Genomic DNA, 22,550 nt, shown 5'->3' on the forward strand with positions numbered 1-22,550 from the left:
TGTCAAGAGTATTTAATGGGGAAAAGATAGTCTTTTCAACAAATGGTTCTGGGGAAACTGAATATCTAAATGTTAAAGACTAAAACCTTAGCTAACATTATATGCAAAAATTAACTCAAAATGAATTAACTAATGGGGTACTTGGGTGGCTCAGTCAGTTAAGCATCCAACTTGGCTCAGGTCATGATCTCGTGGTCCATGAGTTCGCGCCCCATGTCTGGCTCTGTACTGACATCTCAGAGCCTGGAGCCTGCATCGGATTCTGTGTCTCCCTCTCTCTCTGCCCCTTCCCCACTCATGCTGTGTCTCCCTCTGTCTCAAAAATAAATAAACACTAAAAATAAAATTTTTTAAATGAATTAACTATGCATAAAACCTAATGCTTTAAAACTCAGAGGAATACATAGGAGAAAAGTTTCGTGAAATTGGATTTGACAGTGATTTTTTGGATTAAAAAAATGTAAATTGGACTACCTCATAATCAAAACTTGTAATGCATCAAAGGACAAAGTCGACAGTGAAAAGGCAGTCTATGAAATGGGAGAAAATATTTGCAAAATTATATGTCTGAAAGGATTGATAACCAGAATATATAAAGAATACTTAGAACACAACAAAGAAGCAGACACCCCAATTCAAAAATAAGCAAAGACTTAAAAGATATGTCTCCAAAGAAGAGATACAAATGGCCAATAAACACATGAAAAAATGCTCAACATAACTAATCATTAGAGAAAATGAAAATCAAAACCACAATGAATCACCACTTCACATCCATTAGGATGGCTATTATAAGAAATAAATAAAGAAATAAATAACAAGAATGTGGAGAATTCCCTTATGCACTGTTGGTGAGAATGTAAAATGGTGTAGTCACTATTGAAAACAATATGGCGAATTCATAAAAAAGTAAATATTGAATTACTGTGTGATCCAACCGTTCCACTTCTGGATGTATATCTAAAAGAACTGAGAGCAGTGACTCAAAGAGATATTTGTATACCCATATTCATAACAGTATTAATCACAGTAGCTAAAAGATGGAAACAACCCAGGTGTCCATCAATGGATGAATGGGTAAACATAATGTGCTATATGTATACAGTGGAATATAATTCAGCCCTAAAAAAAGAAAGAAATTCTGAAACATACTACTACGTGGAAGAATCTTAAAGACCTTATAGTAAGTGAAATAAGCAGTCATAATAGGCTAATTACTATATGGTTCCATTTATATGAGAATACTATTTGTCAAATTCATAGACACAGAGAATAGAATGGTGGTTGCCAGGGTCTGTCGGGGAGGGGAAATGGGAGGTTATTTCATGGGCTCAGAGTTTCAGTTTGAGAAGATAAAAATTCCCAGAGATGGGTGGTGATGATTTCCCAAACACTGAAAATATTCTTTTTTTAAAAAAATGTTTTAATTTATTTTTGAGACAGAGACAGAGCATGAGCAGGGGAGGGGCAGAGAGAGGGGGAGACACAGAATCTGAAGTGGGCTCCAGGCTCTGAGCTGTCAGCACAGAGCCCGAGGCGGGGCTCCAACTCACGGAGCATGAGATCATGACCTGAGCTGAAGTTGGACACTCAACCGACTCAGCCACCCAGGTGCCCCCCCCTTTTTTTTAATTGTTTTTAATGTTATTTATTTATTTTAGGAGAAAGAGAGACAGCATGAGCGGGGGAGGAGCAGAGAGAGGGAGACAGAATCCGAAGCAGGCTCCAGGCTCTGAGCTGTCAGCACAGAGCCCGATGCGGGGCTCGAACTCATGAACTGTGAGATCATGACCTGAGCCAAAGTCGGATGCTTAACTGACTGAGCCACCCAGGCACCCCAAACACTGCAAATATTCTTAACTCCACTGAACTGTAAGCTTAGAAATGGTTAAAATGGTAAATTTTATGATATATATTTTACTTCAATAAAAGAAAAAAAATTTAAAAAGAAATCATAGTATAAAAGATATGGAATGCTTTAACTTCTGATATGCATAATTTTCTGACTATAATATAAAAATAATTTTAATATGAATTTGACTTTTTAGCAGAGTTAAATAAGCATTTAGTAATATTCTTCCCCACATGTTAATTGACCTTTGTAGTCGGAAAACACCTAAATGGCTGTTACTGGGAAGTAGTATAATTAGCCATTGCATATCCAAGGAGTTGCTTAAAAGTACGGGCTCCGGAACCATACCAACTGGATTCTTAGCCAAACTCCACTGCCCACTACATCTATAATTGTGGGCAAGGTACTTAACTATTGCTGCTTGCCTCAGTTTAGTCTTCTTTAATGTGAGGTTAAGGATAGTGTGTACCTTACTGATTTGTTACAAGAATTAAATGAATTAATACATAAAAAACATTTAGAACAAAGTCTGGCATATATTATTACTATTACACTACAATTACTACTACTACCGTGTTATCATTCTTATTATTTAGTAGCAGTTAAAAAAGGAGGCCACAGGATCTGTCCATATTGACATGAGAAGTATCCACAATATATATTAGTAATAGTGGGTTACTGAATAATACGTATAATTTGTATGGTAGCTTTTATTCCTGCTGTTGGAATATGTTGTGTTGAGTACATATCAGAAAAAAATAGTTCCATCTTGAAAAAAAATCACATTCTTTTGTCAGTATTGTTATTACATTGTACTTTTAATGTTTAAAAAATAGCTTTTAGGAAAAAAATCAAAGACTTTGAAAAAATAATTCATGTACCATGTAGAATTTCATTTAAAAGTAGAAATTTTACAGTGTGATAGTATCTTCAAGATAAAGTTGTGGTGTGAATTTAAAAGCACTAGACAGAAGACTTATTTCTTCTCTAGAGTGCTTATTTATAGAGACAGTAAAATTGTAGTTTTCTTTTTTTTTTTTAAGTTTTTATTTAAATTCCAATTAGTAGGGGCACCTGGGTAGCTCAGTCGGTTGAGTGTCCAACTCTTGATTTCGGTTCAGGCCGTGATCTCAGAGTCGTGAGATTGAGCCCACCATTGGGCTCCTCACTGAGCATGGGGCCGGCTTAAGAGTCTCTCCCTCTGCCCCTCTCCTCCACTCACATACTCTTTCTCTCTGAAATAAAAGATAAAAATAAAAAATTCTGGTCCGTTAACATACAGTGTAATATTAGTTTCAGGTGCACAGTACAGTGAGTCAACACTTCCTGATCACCCAGTGATCATCACAAGTGCACTCCTTAATTCCTATCACCTACTTAACTTATACCCCTCCACCTCTCCTATTGTAACCATCAATTTGATCCCTATAATTAAGAGTCTGTTCCTTGGTTTCCTCTTTTTTTCTCCCTTTGCTCATTTGTTTCGTTTCTTAAATTCCGCATATAAGTGAAATCATATGGTATTTGTCTTTCTCTGACTGACTTATTTCACTTAGCAGCTATCTCTAGCTCTATACACAGTGTTGCAAATGGCAAGATTGTGTTCTTTTTATGGCTGAGTTGTATTCTGGGGTGTGTGTGTGTGTGTGTGTGTGTGTGTGTATGTATATACACCACATCTTTTTAAAAACTTTTTTTACTGTTTCTTTTTGAGAAATAGAAAGTGTGAGTGGGGGAGGGGGAGAGAGAGAGTGAGACACAGAATCCAAAGCAGGTTCCAGGCTCTGAGCTATCAGCACAGAGCCTGACAAGGGGCTCAAACTCATGAACCATGAGATCATGACCTGAGCCGACGTTGGATGAGTCGACTGAGCCACCGAGGCACTCACCGCCCCCCACCCCGACATTTTCTTTATACATTCTTCAATCAGTGACACTTAGGCTGTTTCCATAATTTGGCTATTCTAGATAATGCTGCTATAAACATCGAGGTGCATGTATCCCTTTGAATTAGTATTTTTGTATTCTTTGGGTAAATACCTAGTAGTGTGATTGCTGGATTGCAGAGTGGTGGTATTTTTAACTTTTTGAGGAACTGCCGTACTGTTTTCTAGAGTGGCTGCACTAGTTTGCATTTCGGCTAACAGTGCAAGAGAGTTCCTTTTTCTCCACATCCTGGCCAACACCTGTTGTTTCTTCTGGTGTTGATTTTAGCCATTCTGACAGGTGTGAGGTGATACCTCATTATAGTATTTCCCTAATGATGAGTGATGTTGCGCATCCTTTCATGTGTCTGTTGGTTATCTGTATGTTTTTTTTGAAAAGATGTCTGTTTATGTCTTCTGCCCATTTTTAAATTGAATTGTTTGGTTTTAGGGTGTTGTTTTAGAAGTTCTTTACATATTTTAGATACTAACCCTTTATCAGATATGGCATATCTTCTCCCATTCCATAAGGAGAACAAATATTGTTACAATGTCGATTCTACAATCTACACATTTAATGCTATCCCTGTCAAAATACCAACAGCATTTTTCACAGAATCTAGGACAAACAATTTTAAAATTTGTATGGAACCACAAAAGACCCTGAATAGCCAAAGCAGCCTTGAAAAAGAAAAGCAAAGCCAGAGGCATCACAATTCCAGACTTCAAGTTATATTACAAAGCTGTAGTGATCAAAATAGTATGGTACTGGCACAAACATAGACACATAGGTCAATGGAACAGAATAGAAAACCCAGAAATGAACCCACAAATATGTGTTCAATCTTTTACAAAGCAGGAAGGAATATCCAATGAAAAAGACAGTCTCCTCAACAAGTGGTGTTGGAAAAACTAGATAGCAACATGCAAAAGACTGAAACTGGACCACTTTCTTATACCCTACACGAAGGTAAATTCAAAAGGGATTAAAGACCTAACTGTGAGACATGAAATCATAACTCTTCTAGAAGAGAGCATAGTAATTTCTTTGACATCAGCCTTAGCAACTTCTTTTTAGATAAGTCGCCTGAGGCAAGGGAGACAAAAACAAAAATAAACTATTGGGACTTTATCAAAATAAAAAGCTTCTGCACAGTGAAAGAAACAATCAGCAAACTAAAAGGTAACCCATAGAATGTGAAATTGCAATTTTCAGTTGTATCTTTAAGTAAAATGTGTTCTCTTTTTCTTAGCCATTTAGTATTGATTAGTGTAACTTCTGTTTCCTACGTTAAATAACTGTATTACTCATATGGTTTGGCAAATTTATTACTAATTTTTTTTTCTTGTGTCAGTTATGTCACTGCTTCCTAAATATACTTCTATGTTTCTATGGTTTTGGATCATATTTACATTGTAAAGGGGAAATAACATAGAAATCTCCTCTCTCATTACATTTTGTGATTGAACAAAGCTTTTAATCCATAGAATAGGCAAGTCAATCTCCTCTCATTTCTTTCTCTTATATAACAAATTTTATAAAACATGTTTTAACTTTTTAAGTGAACTCTACCCCCAACATGGGGCTTGAACTCATGACCCCAAAATCAAGAGTTGCATGCTCTACTGATTGAGCCAGCTAGATGCCCCTCATCTTTTTTTTTTTTTAATGGAGAACACTCTATGACATGTATGTGAAAACCCAATAGAGAAGTTCCTTTATAGGTTTTTAACATTTTTAAAAATAAGCTCTATTCCCAATGTGGGGCTTGATCTCACCCACCCCAAGATCCAGAGTCACATGCTCTACCGACTAAGCCAGCCAGCCACCTCTCTCATATAACATTTACAAGAGAAGAAAATTGGTTTTTCCCTTAACTATCTGATTAAAATTTGTACCCTACCCATGAGGGTTAGGGTGATTCTTAGTGGCACATTGTGACAGGTTCTTCATTGTTGACTACTATTATCTATCTTCAGGGACTGATAATTCATCTAGGTTTGTAGAAACACAATTTGAAATGGCGGGGAAGTGGAACATGAGTTTGTGACTGCAAAAGACTGATGGTTATGTGAGAAATGACAGTTTCAGAGATTTTGTGAATGCATTTTCTGGGCAGTATGGTATTAAGAGAGTGGGAAAGAAACCGGCCATGTGAAGGTCAAATGCCAAAAGTCTTTAATAGAAATGTTTGCAGGGAAGGTGGTTAAGATGGCAGAGAAGAATGAAGACCCTGAACTTGTCTCATCTCTGAAACACAGCTAGATTAGTACCAAACCAATTTGAACACCTAGGAGATTGTTCTGAGGATTAACACAACAATCTGCATAACTTTAGCCACAGAACTCAGTGGCTACGCAGTGCAGAGAGGTGAACTGGGGGAGAGAAAAGCTGCAGAGGCTAGGGAGCTGTTTTTGCGGAGAGAAGACAGAGAAAGAAAGGAGAAGAGTACAGCACATTGGGATCATGCAAGAAAAGCACTCTCCCGAAAGTAGCTGGAGAGAAGGAGAGAGCGTGAAAACACTTGCAGGGGACTGAACCAGAAATTTGTTCCCCAAAACCATTGACAGGAGGAAAGGAGAGGGTTTCAATACCACCAGAATTCTATAAACAGTGCAGCACAGAATCTTAACTTTTGGAGGTCAGTACCTGGCAGTGCTCTGGTGAGGAAGCAAGGCAAATCCCCAGAAACAGGCAGTGTGGCCTGAAGGGTCCATGTGCCACATGAGGAGAAGCAGTTCTCCTGCTCAGAGTGCATTTGGTAGGAGCCATACGGCCTCCCCACAGGCAAAGGTCCCAGCAGACCCCAGAGAGCAGCCATTTTTGCTGACACTGGAACAAAGACGCCAGGATGAGGTAAAGCCTGGCACCAGCTGCGTGATGTGGTTTGCCATAAACTCTGAACCTGTGCTCCCATGTGATTGTACAGAAGTTTTCTGGGGCAAACTGGCACATGGCCACTGCTCAGTGATACCCTCCCGCAGAGAGTCAGTGCAGGTCCAAGCTGCAGGAGTCTCTGAACTGTGGTGTTTTGAAACACAACCCCATCTGAGTGAAAACTCTGGAGGGAGGTGCCACCTGACAGGCAGACAACTTGGACATGGATAAAATAGAAGCAGGGAATGGATGGAGGCCTGAAACAAAGGAGGGGTGTTTGATCCTGAGTCGGTGAGAGCCTGAAGTTTCTGTGCCAGAGACTAGGGAGTTGGGTGAAGCCATCTCTGCCTCTCCCACACACAGGCATGCATGCACCATGGCCACACAACACTGATCCACCCAGTAAGCTACGCAGCACCACCTAGTGGAGCAAGGAGCCTTTACACTAAGCCCTGCCCAACTGCACCCTCCAAGCACATCCCCTAGAAGATCGGTACAGGTCATGTCACCTGCTTAGTATACGGACTATAGAAGGCTTCATAGTTTCAGTCGTAGGGGAAACGGGATGTAACTTCATTTGGGTTTCATTCTGTTTGCTGGTTCAATTGTCTTGTTCGTTTTCTTTGCTTCTATTTTTGCTTAAATATTAGTTTTCTTTTTTCTTCTTTTTTCCTCATTCTTGGATACAGAAAGATAAATATTTTTTTTACATTACTTTTTAAATTTTTTACTCTACTTCATTTTCTTTATTTCATTCTATTTTATTATAAGTTTTTTAATTTTTATTTTTTTTCTTTTTTTCATTTCTTTTCCTTTTTTCTCTATCAAGCTTTTTCAGTAAGCAGACAAAAGCACACCTATGATCTAGCTTCCTTTATTTGATTTTTTTTTGTTTTTAATTTAATTTTTTTTATTTTTTTCTTCCTCTAAAATGGCAAAATGAAGGAATTCACCCCAAAAGAAAGAACAGGAAGAATTGACAGCCAGGGGCGTAACACAGATACAAGCAAGATGTCTAAACTAGAATTTAGAACCACGATAATAAGAATACTAGCTGGGGTTGAAAAAAGCATAGAATCCCTTTCTGTGGAAATAAAAGAAATAAAATCTAGTCAGGATGAAATTAAAAATGCTGTAACCGAGATGCAATCTTAAATGGATGCAACGATGGCAAGAATGGATGAAGCATAGCAAGGAATCAGTGATTTAGAAGATCAGATTTATAGACAATAATGAAGCAGAAAAAAAGGGGGAAACAAAGGCAAAAGATCATGATTATAAGACTTAGAGAACTCAGTGACTTATTAAAAAGGAATAACACTGAATCATAGGTGTCCCAGAAGATGAAGAGAGAGAAAAAGGGGCAGAATCTGGTTTATGTGTGAGCAAATTATAGCAGAAAACTTTCCTAAGCTGGGAAGGACATAGACCTCAAAGTCCAAGAAGTACAGAGAGCTCCCATTAGATTCAACCAAAACTGACCATCACTAAGGCATCTCATAGTCAAATTCACAAACTACACAGACAAGGAAAGAATTGTGAAAGCAGCAAAGGGAAAAAGTCAACCTATAAGGGAAGACAGATCAGGTTTGCAGCAGACCTATCCACAAAAACTTGGCAGGCCAGAAAGGAGTGGCAGGATATATTCAATGTGCTGAATCGGAAAAATATGCAGCCAAGAATTTTTTATCCAGCCAGGCTGTCATTCAAAAATAGGAGAGATAAAGAGTTTCCCACAAACAAAAACTAAAGTTCATGACTGCTAAACCAGCCTTGCAAGAAATTTTAATGGGGACTGTTTGAGTGGAGAAAAGACAAAAAACAAAAAAGACCAAAAGCAACAAAGACTAGAAAGGACCAGAGAACATCGTCAGAAACCCCAACACTACAGGCAACACAATGGCACTAAATTCATATCTTTCAGTACACACTGTAAATGTCAATGGACTAAACACTCCAATCAAAAGACATAGAGTATCAGAATGGATAAGAAAACAAGACCCATCTATATTCTGCTTACAAGATACTCATTTTAGACCCAAAGACACTGACAGATTGAAAGTAAGGGGGTGGAAAACCATCTATCATGCTAATGGTCATCAAAAGAAGTCTGGAATAGGCATATCTAGGAATAAACCTAACCAAAGAGGTGAAAAATGTATACACTGAAAACTATAGAAAACTTATGAAATAAATTGAAGAAGACACAAAAAAATGGAGAAACATTCCATGCTCCTGGATTGGAAGAACAAATATTGTTAAAATGTCTACACTACCCAAAGCAATCTACATATTCAATGTAATCCTTATCAAAATAACACCATCATTCTTCACAGAGCTAGAACACACAATCCTAAAAATTTGTATGGAACCAGAAAAGACCCCAAATAGCCAAAGCAATCCTGAAAAAGAAAACCAAACAAAACTGTAGTCATCAAGACAGTATGGTACTGGCACAGCAACAGACATATACGTCAATGGAACAGAATAGAGAACCCAGAAATGGACCTACAACTGTATAGCCAACTAATCTTTGACAAAGCAGGAAAGAATATCCAATGGAAAAAAGACAGTCTCTTCAGCAAATGGTATTAGGAAAACTGGGCAGCGACAAGCAGAAGAATGAACCTGGACCACTTTCTTACACCAAACACAAAAATAAACTCAAAATGGATGAAAGACCTGAACATAAGACAGGAAGCCATCAAAATCCTAGAGGAGAGGGGCACCTGGGTGGCTCAGTTAATCATCTGACTTTGGCTCAGGTCATGATCTCACCATTTGTGGGTTTGAGCCCTGTGTAGGGCTCTATGCTGACAGCTCAGAGCCTGGAGCCTGCTTTGGATTCTATATCTCCCTCTGTGTCTGCTCTCCTTCCCTGCTCACACTCTCTCTCTCAAAAATAAACATTAAAAAAAAATTTTTTTTTTAATCCTGAGGAGAAAACATGCAACAACCACTTTGACTTGGGCCACAGCAACTTCTTACTTGACATGTCTCCAAAAGCAAGGGAAACAAAAGCAAAAATGAACTATTGGGACCTCATTAAGATAAAAACTTCCTGCATAGCAAAGGAAACAAATCAACAAAACTAAAAGGCAACCGACAGAATTGGAGAAGATATTTGCAAATGACATATCAGTTAAAGGATCAGTATCCAAAATCTGTGAAGAACTTATCAAACTCAACATCCAAAAAACTTATCAAACTCAGCATCCAAAAAACATTAATCCAGTGAAGAAATGGTCAAAAGACATGAATAGACACTTCAAAGAAGACATCCAGATTGCTAACAGACACATGAAAAGATGCTCAACATCACTCATCATCAAGGAAATACAAATCAAAATCACAATGAGGGGGCGCTATGGTGGCTCAGTTGGTTAAGCATCTGACTTTGGCTGAGGTCGTGATCTCCTGGTTCGTGGATTCAAGCCCCGTGTCAGGGTCTGTGCTGACAGCTCAGAGCCTGGCGCCTGCTTTGGAATCTGTGTCTTCCTCTCTCTCTGCCCCTCCCCGCTCATGTGCGCTCGCTCTCTCTCTCTCTCTCTCAAAAATAAACAAACGTTTTTAAAAATTAAATAAATAAAGCCACAATGAGATACCACTCACACTTGTCAGAATGGCTAAAATTAACAACTTCAGAAACAACAAATGTTGGCAAGGATGCAGAGAAAGAACCACCCTTTTGCACTGCTGGTGGGAATGCAAACTGATGTAGCCACTCTGGGAAATAGTATGGAGGTTCCTCAAAAAGTTAAAAATAGAACTACCCTATGACCCAGCAATTGCACTACTAGGTGTCTATCCAAAGCATACAAAATGCTGATTCAAAGGGGCACGTGCACCCCAGTGTTTGTAGCAGCACTATTAACCATAGCCAAAGTATGGAAAGAGCCAAAATGTCCATCAACTGATGAATGGATAAAGAAGAAGTGGTGTATATTTATACACGATGGAATATTACTCGACAATCAAGAAGAATGAAATCTTGCCATTTGCGACAATGTGGATGGAACTAGATTATATTATGCTAAGAGAAATAAGTCAGAGAAAGACAAATATATGATTTCATTCATGTGATTTAAGAAACAAAACAGATGAACATAAGGGAAGGAAGGCAAAACTATTATGAAAACACAGATAAACTATAAGAGACTCTTAAATACAGAGAACAAACTGAGCATTGCTAGCGCAGTGTTGGGTGGGGGGGAAGGGCTACAGGGGTGAGGGGCATTAAGGAGGATATCACATTGTTGGGATGAGCGCTGGGTGTTATATGTAAGTGATGAATCACTAAATTCTACTCCTAAAATTATTATTACACTATATGTTAACTAATTTGGATTTAAATTTTTAAAAATAATAAATAAACAAATGAATGAATGAAATGTTGCAACTGTTGCATTTAAGTTTTAGGTCAGTTTTTTATAGAAACATTTTATTTCCTTATAAAGTATTGAGAATCAATTACGTGATGTTTTGGTATGGCAAAAGGAAGACAGTGTTTTCTTTTTCTGTTTTAAAATTCTTGATTTTCAAACCCTTAATTTTAGACAAAAAGCTGAGAAGTGGTATGTCACAGTTATACTGAATGCATTTTGAAGGCAATGGATGGATTTTTGATAATGAAGTAATATTGTTTTCATAAGGAGAAATCCAGCTTACTTCATAATTTAGGTAATAAATATATTGATTTTGGAACCAGGATAAACCCTCAGCCTTTGAACAGTCTGCCACTGATATCTTCTCCAAAAATAGGTTTTAAAAAACAACCACAGGGGCACCTAGGTGGCTTGGCTGGTTAAGTGTCTGACTCTTGACTTCAGCTCAGGACATGATCTCATGGTTCATGTGATCTAGCCCCAGGTCCGGTTCTGCACTGACAACGTGGAGCCTGCTTGAATTCTTTCTTTCTAAATAAATAAACTTAAACATTTTTAAAAACTATAACTACAGAGATTTTTAGAAAATGGTTAGTAAAACCTAATAACCAGCTCAGCTACTGTGAATTAAACCATTTTGATCTTTGAGAAATAGTTTACTTAATGCTAGTGTCTAACTACTATTCTTTAAAACCATTTTCTTGGGGTGCCTGGGTGGCTTAGTCAGTTAAGTGCTTGACACTTGGTTTTGGCTCAGGTCATGATCTCATGATTCATGAGTTCAAGCCCCACATCAGGCTCCATGCTGATGGTGTGGAGCCTGCTTGGGATTCTCTCTCTCTCCCTCTCTCTCTGCCCCTCCCCTGCTCACTCTCTCATTCTCTCTCAAAATAAATAAATAAATTTTAAAAAATTAAAAATAAACCATTTTCTTTAAAAAGTAAATAAGGGGTGCCTGGGTAACTAAGACAGTTAAGCATCTGATTCCTGATATTGGCTCAGGTCATGATCTCTTGGTCATGGGATGAAGCCCCATGTCGGGCCCATGCTGAATCAAAACAAATAAGATTTTTTTTGAAAGCAAATAAGAATGAATCAGTTTAAGTGTTGAATGTCAGACAAGTGATACTCTATTTTACAAGAATTACAAATTGTTTATAATGGACATATATTGATAAAAATGGACATTACAAGAAAGATTTCATAGTAGCTTTAAAAAAAACCTTTTGATAAGAAAAAAGCCATTTTTTAAATAACGCATTGCCTACTTTTATAGGACTGACTGCTGATGCTAGAGTGGTAATAAAAAGAGCCCGTGTGGAGTGTCAGAGTCATAAGCTTACAGTTGAGGATCCAGTAACTGTAGAATATATAACTCGCTTCATAGCAACCTTGAAGCAGGTAAGCCAGTATTCCCACAGATTTCTTCAGGCTTTCTTCTTTTGCATCATTATTGTTCCTGTCATGGGAATACTATAAGCACTCCAGTCATTTAATCCATTAAATCTACTAAACTCCTTATTCCTCCTCACATTTACTTCATTTAATCCATTAAATCTACTAAACTCCTTATTCCTTCTCACATTTACTTCATATTCACACTCTTATTCCAGTGGACTGGATTGATTTGATCGTTAGAAACCTCAGTCACTATCAATTCTGGGAATTCTATTAAAATTTAAAAGAGCAATAAATCTCGTATTTTAAGAGGATTTCTGTACTTCTCGTGATACAGTAACGAAAACCTTTTTCTTTTCTTTTAAGTTTACTAAAGAAATACCCATGATTCTTTCACCTGCAAACCTAAACAAAACTGATCATGTTTGAATTTGACTTCTGAATCCATACATAGATACACAGGTTGACATTACATATAATCACCATGTATAGAAGTATTCTCTTACTCTCATTTTATGTGCCCTTTATGTATGCCAGCATAGTCCTTATGCATACTTACCATTCTTACTAACTGTGTAATACTGTTTCCAGTTGCTCATTGGAAATTATTTAGATTGTTTCCAGTTTCTTTCCCTTTCTCATTCCCTTTCTCAATTTAGTACTTTAATAGCATTACTCTATCATTGTCATAGCTTTTAGTTTTCTTTTTTGAATTATATTGTTAAATTAATTTTCAGTATGAGATTACTAGATTAGAGATTGTAATTGGTTTTAAGACTCTTGTTATATGTAGCTAAATTGCTTGGTAAAAAGATTGAACCAATTTTTATTGTGCAACCAGCAATGCATAAATGTATCCCTGAAGGATCATCAGCCTTGGGTTTCCATTTTTCTTTTATTTCGCAAATAAGTATAACATAGTACTGTAATAGTTGTTTTAATTTGTATTTTATAATTAGTAGTGAGGTTGATTTTTTTCCCACATGTTCATTTGCTATTTTCATTTCTTCTAGTGTAAACTATCTTTCCTTTTGACAGGCCCTCTTGGTGGTTAAGAATGCGCCTCCAGGAGCACATTGGGGGTTTGAATCCTGGCTTTGCTACTTTCTAGTTAATGCCGTGAGCACACTATTTAGTCTGTTTTTTTGTAATTTTCTTCTTTATGGAATAAACATTACAATAATACCTAGTTCGTTGAGCTGCATTGTGAATTAAATGATTAATACATCTAAAGCATTTAGAATATTTTCTGGCATGGATTTTGTCATTGTCCATGTAGAGATTTCTTTATAGACTATATATTCTAGATACTAAACTTTTAGACTATATACTTATAAAAAATTACCCTATTTTGTTTTTTTTTTAATTCATGTCTCAAGGAAGTCCAACATTTTTATATTTTTCTACTTTATTTTGGCTTGATTTTCTCAGTCGTTAAAAAGGTACCCACTAAAAAACAAGATGTAGAGCATTGTATATACAAGGTTCCCAATTGTGGCTTTAGTTTTTCTTCTAGATATATAAAGGCTATACACAGAACATTTAATATACATTGTAAACCTGTAATAGTGGGGTTGCTACTGGGAAGGGGCCTGGGGCTGTGAGACAAAAGAGATCTTTTATGTACTCCTTTTGTACTTTTAAATTATTTTAAACCTGTGCAAGTACTACTTTTTCATTAAAAAAAAAAAACATGGTTGTTTAAGCAAATAAGAGGGTCTCTCCTCTGAGGTATATTTACAAAACATTTACTTTATACCTCTGTGTGAACTAGGAATATTAAGAAATACAGGAGAATAAAGACACAAACCCTGCTCATTAAGAGTTTATTTATATTTGTAGCACAACTATTTGCATTCAAAATTTGAAGTGGCTAATAAAAATATATAATAATAAAATGAAAAAAAGGTGTGGACTTGAGCTTTCTGTCAGGGCTGCCCTGTGCACGACTTCTAGGGGCACCAGTCTCAGAATTAGTGGGAATTCCACTCTCAGGAAGTTCCTGGCACTAAAGTAAAAAGAAATACAATTGGTTTCCAGTGCCCTGTTGTCTGGGAGGGAAAAAAAATGCTTTTTCTTCCAGAGAGATAAAGGTTTCCTTGTTTGGGAACTGAAAGAAATCTCTTAGTTGGGTTTTCTGTAGAGATAACTTAGTATAGAGTGAACAGAATATCCTTGATAATAGTATCAAGTAAAAGTACTGATTATAGTAGTGACAACTGTAATATCTCTCAGAGTAAACCCCAAGGACTTCCTTCTAAAGCACAGCTCACTAAAATCAGCTTTACTAGGTGGGAACCAAAATGGTGTGACATATACGGTTCTCTGCTATATTAACAAGATTATAGTCTAGTTATGTTACCAAAAAGCATATAAAGCAATGAGAAAATAGTTTTAAGACCATATATAAGCACTCTTATTTAATTTTACATACTGTATGCATTAATTTCATTAAAATTTCATCATGGATTGAAGTTACTCCAGAAGAAGTCAGAAAGAGGATCTTAAAGAAATACAGAATACTATTAGAATTTCTTAGTTGGTAAGTAATAGTGCTGTTCTTTGTATGGCCTCATAGAAAAAGTAGTTGAAAAACACTTTATTTTTCAGAAATATACACAAAGCAATGGGCGAAGACCTTTTGGCATTTCTGCCTTAATTGTAGGTTTTGATGATGATGGTATCCCAAGATTATATCAGACTGATCCCTCTGGTACTTACCATGCTTGGAAGGTAAGTCATGAATTTGTTAATATAGTTTAGAAGTTGAGTAAATGTATTCACAGTAAAGTTTTATCGTTTTCAGGGACATGACAAAAATTATGTTGCATTAAAATATTTTTCTTAATTTTTTTAAGGTTTATTCATTTCTCAGAGAGAGAGCATGAGTGGGGGAGGGGCAGAGAGAGAGGGAGACACAGAATCTGAAACAGGCTCCAGGCTCTGAGCTGTCCGCACAGAGCCTGACTCTGGGCCTGAACTCATGGACCGCAAGATCATGACCTGAACCGAAGTCGGACGCTTAACCAGGCGCCCCTTGTTGCATTAAAATACTGATGGTGGTACAAACTTTATGTAACCATTTAGCTAGTCAGCAACTACGATGGTTTTTGATGGATAGAGAAACACTTTGTTTTATTAATCATAAGGTCTTTTCCTTTTGAAAAGATGTGACAAACCTAAGTATATATAAATGGCCAAATAAAAGATATATCCAGTTGCTGTTAACACACAATTGAATGAGCATTTAAGCCCCATAGTGAAGTATTTAACGCATCCTTTATTCGAGACTTAGAGTACCCCAAACTATGAATCGGTTTGGGGTACAATTTATATGGCAGTACATTACAATTTTCTCCACATAAATCTTGGAATATAGTTTGTTTTCTGGATAAGTTGTCATTCCTGTTTCAGTACCTAAATACTAACTTTGCTTAATGGTACATTCAAATCTAATACAAAAGTCCAGGGCCTAGGGAAACTAGTGACAGTTTCCAGAAATAAGTTTTTGTATATTCTCATATATAAATATAGAAGTACCCCATAAAATCTAAATAATTTTTTATATTATTAAAGTTTAAACACCCAAGCTTTAAATAATTTCGTGAGGGCGCCTGGGTGGCTCAGTCAGTTAAGCATCTGATTCTTGATTTTGGCTCAGGTCATGATCTCATGGTTCATGAGATAGATTCCCACATTGGGCTCTGCACTGACATCAGGGAGCCTGCTTGGGATTCTTTTTCTCCCTCTCTGCCCCTCCCCTACTCACACACACTTGCACGCTCGCTCTCTCTCTCTCAAATAAGCTTAAAAAAATTTTCATGAAGAGTTTATCTTACTGTTATTAAAAGTCAAATAGGGCATCTGGGTGGCTTAGTCATTAAGTATCTGACTTCGGCTCAGGTCATGATCTCACAGTTCATGAGTTCAAGTCCCATATCAGGTGAGCTCAAGCCCTGCTTCGGGTAAACACGAGCCCCATTTCAGGTGAGCCTCGCTTCTCTCTCTCTCTCTCTCTCTCTCTCTCTCTCTCTCTCTCTCTCCCATCCCCTCCCTCTCTCTCTGCCCCTCCTGGGATTCTCTCTCTCTGTTTCTCTGCCCTTTGCTCACTTGTGCACACACTCTCTCTCTAAAAAAAAAAAAATAATTAAATTAAAATTAAATATAAAAATAAAAGCCAAATAAATTAATGGGGAAATATTACCTTGGTCTTTATGTTTGTATGAACTAAAGGAGTTTTTTGGGCTAATCACACTCATTCTGTTTTATAAACCAATTAACCAGGCCAGTAAAACAGTGGATTATATTCTTGCCACAAAGATCTGAATATTTGTGTAAGCTACACACCTTCTTTTAAGTTACCTGGACAAACTAATTGGTAATCAGAAACTGTGAATTTACTTGCTGCAAATACCAGACTTTTTTCTGCCAATTTAAGAAATCTTTTACATGTACTAGATTTCTTATGTTTCCCAAATCTATACTTTCAACAAGTTATTACAGCCTTTCTCAAAATATTTTGAAGTCTGCCATCTTCTGTTTGTATTAATTATTACATCATTACATTTCATTTCAATATCATAACATAATAATTTCCAAGTTTACATAATTTTTCATTTTAATCTGTTTGCTCCCTAGGGTCATACAGAGAAACACTTTTATTGCAAAGTCAACTAGTTAGGAAAATTATGGAATTTTTTTTAATTTGGGGGATTTCATTTATCATTAGGTCTGAAACTATGCTTTGCTGTGGTGTGTGAAGAACATGTAGTAGAGGTGGAGGGTGTGAACAGGTGTGTGCATACACCTGCACACATGTATACCCCATAACCATTTTACTGATTTCACACATTGTACTTTCTTGTAGGATTTTGGTTGAAATCAAATGCAACTTAAAAAAATGATAACAAAAAAACATTTGGAAACTTTTTCATTTTACGTATTTGGTCAGTGAGACTCAGGAGTCAAGTGATTTTTTTAAAAAGCCACACCACTAGTTAATGACAAAACTGTCATTAGAACTTAGGGTCTTCTGCCTTATTAGTACAGTGTTCCTTCCACTACATCATGCTTAGGCCAAATGATTCTTTATGTGTGTTATATAAATTCTGATATCCAGTCTTGAAAGGTAGAATAAAATCTTCTGGCTTTATTTCTGTTTTGGGGAAACTATATATAGCAATTTAGCCATGAGATCAGGTGGGTTTTTTTTGTTTTTTTCATTTCTATGGTTTGTTTTTTACCAAGTAGCCTGATAAAGTGATACAATGGGCTGTTGAGGACATGGCTGTGGTACCATGTGGAGCCAACACTTTCACAGTGCTAGGATGTAGTTTTTTACAAGGCGCAGAGAGAGGACGCATGAAATGAATTATGGAAATGGGAAGTTAAAAATATAAACTCTGGCCACCTGACCTGTTGCAGAAATGAGAACAGAAATAACTGTTACCAGCACTTTGGTCAGTTTGTTGAGGTTCTTTATCTGGCATGTTAACACAGACTTTTGTTTTTTTAAGATTATGGTCCATTAGTGATCCTGCGTTAATGGATTATAGAGCCTTGAGTTAACTTTTTTCGCTTTATATGGGAATAATAAGAGAGATCTCCAGAAAATCCCTTGAGTACAAGACATCCCCCTGGTCCCATTGTCTAATAGTAACTTTATTTCCCTTGATAATCAGAATAAATCATACCATCCTCACAGTAACCCATTATTTGCCTACTGGTTCAACGGCATGAGGAGTCCAAAATTGCCAAGTGGAAGTCTCAGCTTCTAGTTCAGTGAAATTATTGTTATATCCCCTAGTAGAACATTGCCTCTTCTCCCTCCCCTACCACACTGCCAACTTGGGAACTAGGACCTTTAAACTGAAACAACCTGGGGCACCTGGGTGGCTCAGTCGGTTAAGTGGCTGACTTTGGCTCAGGTCATGATCTCACAGTCCGTGAGTTCGAATCCCGTGTCGGGCTGTGTGCTGACAGCTCAGAGCCTGGAGCCTGTTTCAGATTCTGTGCCTCCTTCTCTCTCTGACCCTCCCCTGTTCATGCTCTGTCTGTCTCTGTCTCAAAAATAAATAAACATTAAAAAAAATTTTTTTTTAAATAAACTGAAACAACCTTAGAAGCAAAAATTTTATTAGTGGGCTATCAGGGGTTTAATGAGACATCTATCCCTTGACTCCTAGATTTGTGGCTATGATCCTGTTTCCAGGCACACAAGAGGATCTTGTCGAACATAAACCTGGCTTCAGAAGATGCTGTCCCCCCCCACCCCACACACACACACACCCCTGGTGCTATAACTGAGCTACAACTGAGTCTTCAGTTGGCTATTCCCTATTTTTACTAGGCTGGCTTCTTTAGGATTACAGAACATAAGACCAGTGAATCCTATGGGCACAAGTATATTCTCTCAGTTCCTCCTTGGTCACCAGCAGTGTTTTGTAGGATACCATCATGGTGAAGAAAACATTCAGGAAGTTCACAGAAAGTGAGGCATTTGTTACAGGGAAATAAAACTCCTATCCGGAGTAAGTTTCTCTTCCAATAAAGACATATAGCTGCCCCTTCCATGACAGAAGAGTCTTAAGAAATCAGTTAGCTGTGTAGTTCTGGCAGTATCCAGATCAGTGGAAACACCCTTTTTGAAATATTTTTCTTCTTCTTTATGTTTTCATATTGCAGAAAATATTATTTTTACTTGGAGTAATGGGGTTCTGGGGTTTGGCACATTACATTAAATTATATTAATCAGAAATCCTCCTGCAACCACATAGAATACTAGAATGGTCATTAACATGTTTTTAATGCATAGCTGAACTTACAAAGAGGACAAAATCCTAAGGGGCCAGAAATAAAGAAGAAATTGAGTACCAGAGCAATAATCCTGTGAGTTGAAGATACCTCTGTGCTAGGGCTATTGTAGTGTAGGATTCCCAAAGATAATTCACTATCAAAAGTTACAAAGTAAAATATGTAAAGAGTCCATCATTTAACAAATATTCCCTCTAGGGGTGCCTGGGGAGCTCAATCGGTTAAGTGTCTGACTGTTGATTTGGGCTCATATTGTGATCTCACAGTTCATGAGATCAAGCCCCACATTGGGCTCTACATTAACAGTGCAGAACCTGCTTAGGATTGTCTCTCTCCCTCTCTCTCTGCCCCTCCATCACTCACATGCATGCTCACACTCTCTCAAAAAAAAAAAAACTTAAAAAATATTCCATCTATAAATATTTGAATTGCATATCAAATATTGTTCTAGGTTCTGGGGATACAGAGATAACAAAAATATGTACTGATGGTATACATGTAACATAAATCCTTTGGGGAAAAAGAACAGGTTGGGAGGAGAGAATGTGATTGGTAGGTAAGGTAGTCAGGGAAAGTACCTTTGAAAAAGTGATATGTGAACAGAGGCCTGAAGAAAGTAAAGGAGCGAGCCAGGTAGTTATTTCTGTGGTATTCCAAACAGGAACCAATAAGGCAGCAGTATGTTCCATATCTGTGAGACATCAAGCTGTATGCAGAGCATATGACTGTGCTGTGGTGACTACAGAAAGATAGTGATGAAGGATGAAGTAAGAAGCAGGAGGGGACTGATCTTACAGGGTCAAAAAGGCCATTGTAGGACTTGCATATTAAATAGGGTGATGTATGGGGCGCCTGGGTGGCTTGGTCGGTTGGGCGTCCGACTTCGGCTCAGGTCATGATCTCATGGTCCGTGAGTTCGAGCCCCGCGTCGGGCTCTGTGCTGATAGCTCAGAGCCTGGAGCCTGCTTCAGATTCTGTGTCTCCCTCTCTCTCTGCCCCTCCCCTGTTCATGCTCTGTCTCTCTCTGTCTCAAAAATAAATAAACGTTAAAAATCTTTAAAAATAAATAAATAAATAAATAAATAAATAAATAAATAAGTAAGTAAATAGGGTGATGTAGAGAGCCATTTGATTTTTTTGCATAATAGAATAACATGATCTGACTTTTATATTTTTAAAGTATCTGTGTGGCTGCTGTATTGAAATAGACTGTATAGTAAGGTCGAAGCAGGCAAACAAGTTAGAAGGCTATGTCCAATAATAATCTAGGTTAGGGGCATTGGACCAGTGGAAGATGGGGAAGGAGCCAGCATAGTCTGTAAAGGAAGAGTACCCAGAGAGTGGCATCCTGGATCACAAGTGAAAACACCATTCCAAGAAGAGTTGATCAGCTGAGTCAGTGCCACTGAGTCAGATGAAAAGTGAAATGACTGGATTTGGCAACGGGCAGGTCATTGGTGACCTTGACAGGAACTTCTCATAGTGACGAGAGACTGATGAGAGTGGACTTAAAAGAAAGGGAGAAAGTTCCAAGAGTCATCAAGCTTTCATACATTCCGTATGAGACCACACAAAGGATAACATTGTTCTGTTACTCATCAGCTAAGAAATTCTAATAGTAAATAAAGTATTGCTGCCAAAATGACCTTGTTTATCAATCTTTATTCTGTATATCTTTAAGATATACCAAGATACATCTGCAAGGTATTGTTTTGGCTCTTAACAACAGGGATGTGATGATTCTTAACACATAAGGGTTTATTTTTCTCATATACTTAGAAGTTTGAGGATAGATGGTCACTGGTATTTGTCTCTTTTATTATCATAGTCTTTGCCCATGCTCTCAAAGTGGCTGCTAGATCTCCAGCCAACCTGTCTGCATTCCAGGTACCAAAGGTTTCTAGAAATTCCACCCATTTATTTCCACTTATCTATTCCTACTGGTGGCTGGGGCTAGGAAATCCTACTTTTCAGCAGGCACATTGCCTAGAGTTCTGTCACAAAGGAAGAATGGATATTGGCATTGGCTGCTAATGATCTTTGCTATATATAGAAATCATCATTAATCATTATAGGCAGGAAAAAATACTGCAAGACTATCAGAGTCTTCTGAAGTGGGCTAGGGGAGGGGTGGGTGATGGGTTGGGAGAAAGGGTGGGGACTTGAGCATGGCAAGAAGATCTTAAGAAACCAGTCAAGTAGATAAGAATTAAAGAATTTTGGGGGCGCCTGGGTGGCTCAGTCGGTTAAGTGTCCGACTTCGGCTCAGGTCATGATCTCACAGTCCGTGAGTTCGAGCCCCGCGTCGGGCTCTGGGCTGACAGCTCAGAGCCTGGAGCCTGTTTCAGATTCTGTGTCTCCCTCTCTCTCTGCCCCTCCCCTATTCATGCTCTGTCTCTCTCTGTCTCAAAAATAAATAAACAGTAAAAAAAAAAAAAATTAAAAATAAATAAAATAAAAAAATAAAATAAAGAATTAAAGAATTTTTATGTTAGCAATTAGGAGAATTGGACAGGAAAGTCACCAGGAATTTATAAGGTGACCTTTAAGGGCTCAGTGAGGTTTTTTGGATAAACCACTACCTTATGTTCTTCCTCTCATAGCAACACCTAGTTACCCCCCCCCAAAACTAGTAGCTAATAATACTCCAAAGTCATACCAGTCTTTACCTTTGATCTTAGTGAAATTTCAAAGCCACAAGATTCAATTTAAAATTTCACAACTATTTATTTTAGTCCTCTGAAATATAAAGGCATAGAAAAAGTTCTGTGAAATAAAAATAATCTTCTGCTAACAGGAACAATACACTGTCAGGCAGTACAAAAGGTAGGCTTTCATGCTCACTTCCTAAAATCTCTTTTGAGATCTCTTTCTTATAATCAAAACTAACCATAACCACTTAGAACTAAGACTTCCCTCATTCACTGCCAGTATCCTTCATTGAAAGGGTGGACTTTTCTGCTGGTTCCTCTCACTCTCTAAAATCATCAAAGCGAAGGGTCAGGTGGCAGCACAGTGTATAAAGTTCAGAGCTTGGACTGTCACTTCAAACTACTTGGTTTCAAAGCTCAGCTCTTCTACTTACCCGGTCTTCCAAGATCTTGGGTAAAATTACTTAAGGCACTGGTTCACAAATTGGGGTGATTTTGTACCCACTGAGAGACATTTGGCAATATCTAGAGACCTGTTTGGTTGTCACAACTGGGGTGGGGGATGTTACTGGCACCTAGTGGGTAGAGGCTGCTACACATCCTACAATGCACAGGGCAGCACCCAAGCAAAGAATTATCCAACTCAAA

The 22,550-nt window shown here is 37.6% G+C and overlaps 1 protein-coding gene across 1 annotated transcript in view; it reads left to right on the forward strand.

Moving 5' to 3' along the window:
- Positions 1-22,550, forward strand: part of PSMA8 (proteasome 20S subunit alpha 8) — a 49,032-nt gene that overhangs the window by 21,121 nt on the left and 5,361 nt on the right. Inside the window, exons 3-4 of the mRNA XM_015076158.3 lie at positions 12,317-12,441; positions 15,049-15,171. Coding sequence (XP_014931644.3) covers positions 12,317-12,441; positions 15,049-15,171 — 248 coding nt within the window. The remainder of the gene's footprint in view (positions 1-12,316; positions 12,442-15,048; positions 15,172-22,550) is intronic.

This window comes from Acinonyx jubatus, chromosome D3 (genome assembly GCF_027475565.1).
Source record: "Acinonyx jubatus isolate Ajub_Pintada_27869175 chromosome D3, VMU_Ajub_asm_v1.0, whole genome shotgun sequence".
Taxonomy (NCBI): domain Eukaryota; kingdom Metazoa; phylum Chordata; class Mammalia; order Carnivora; family Felidae; genus Acinonyx; species Acinonyx jubatus.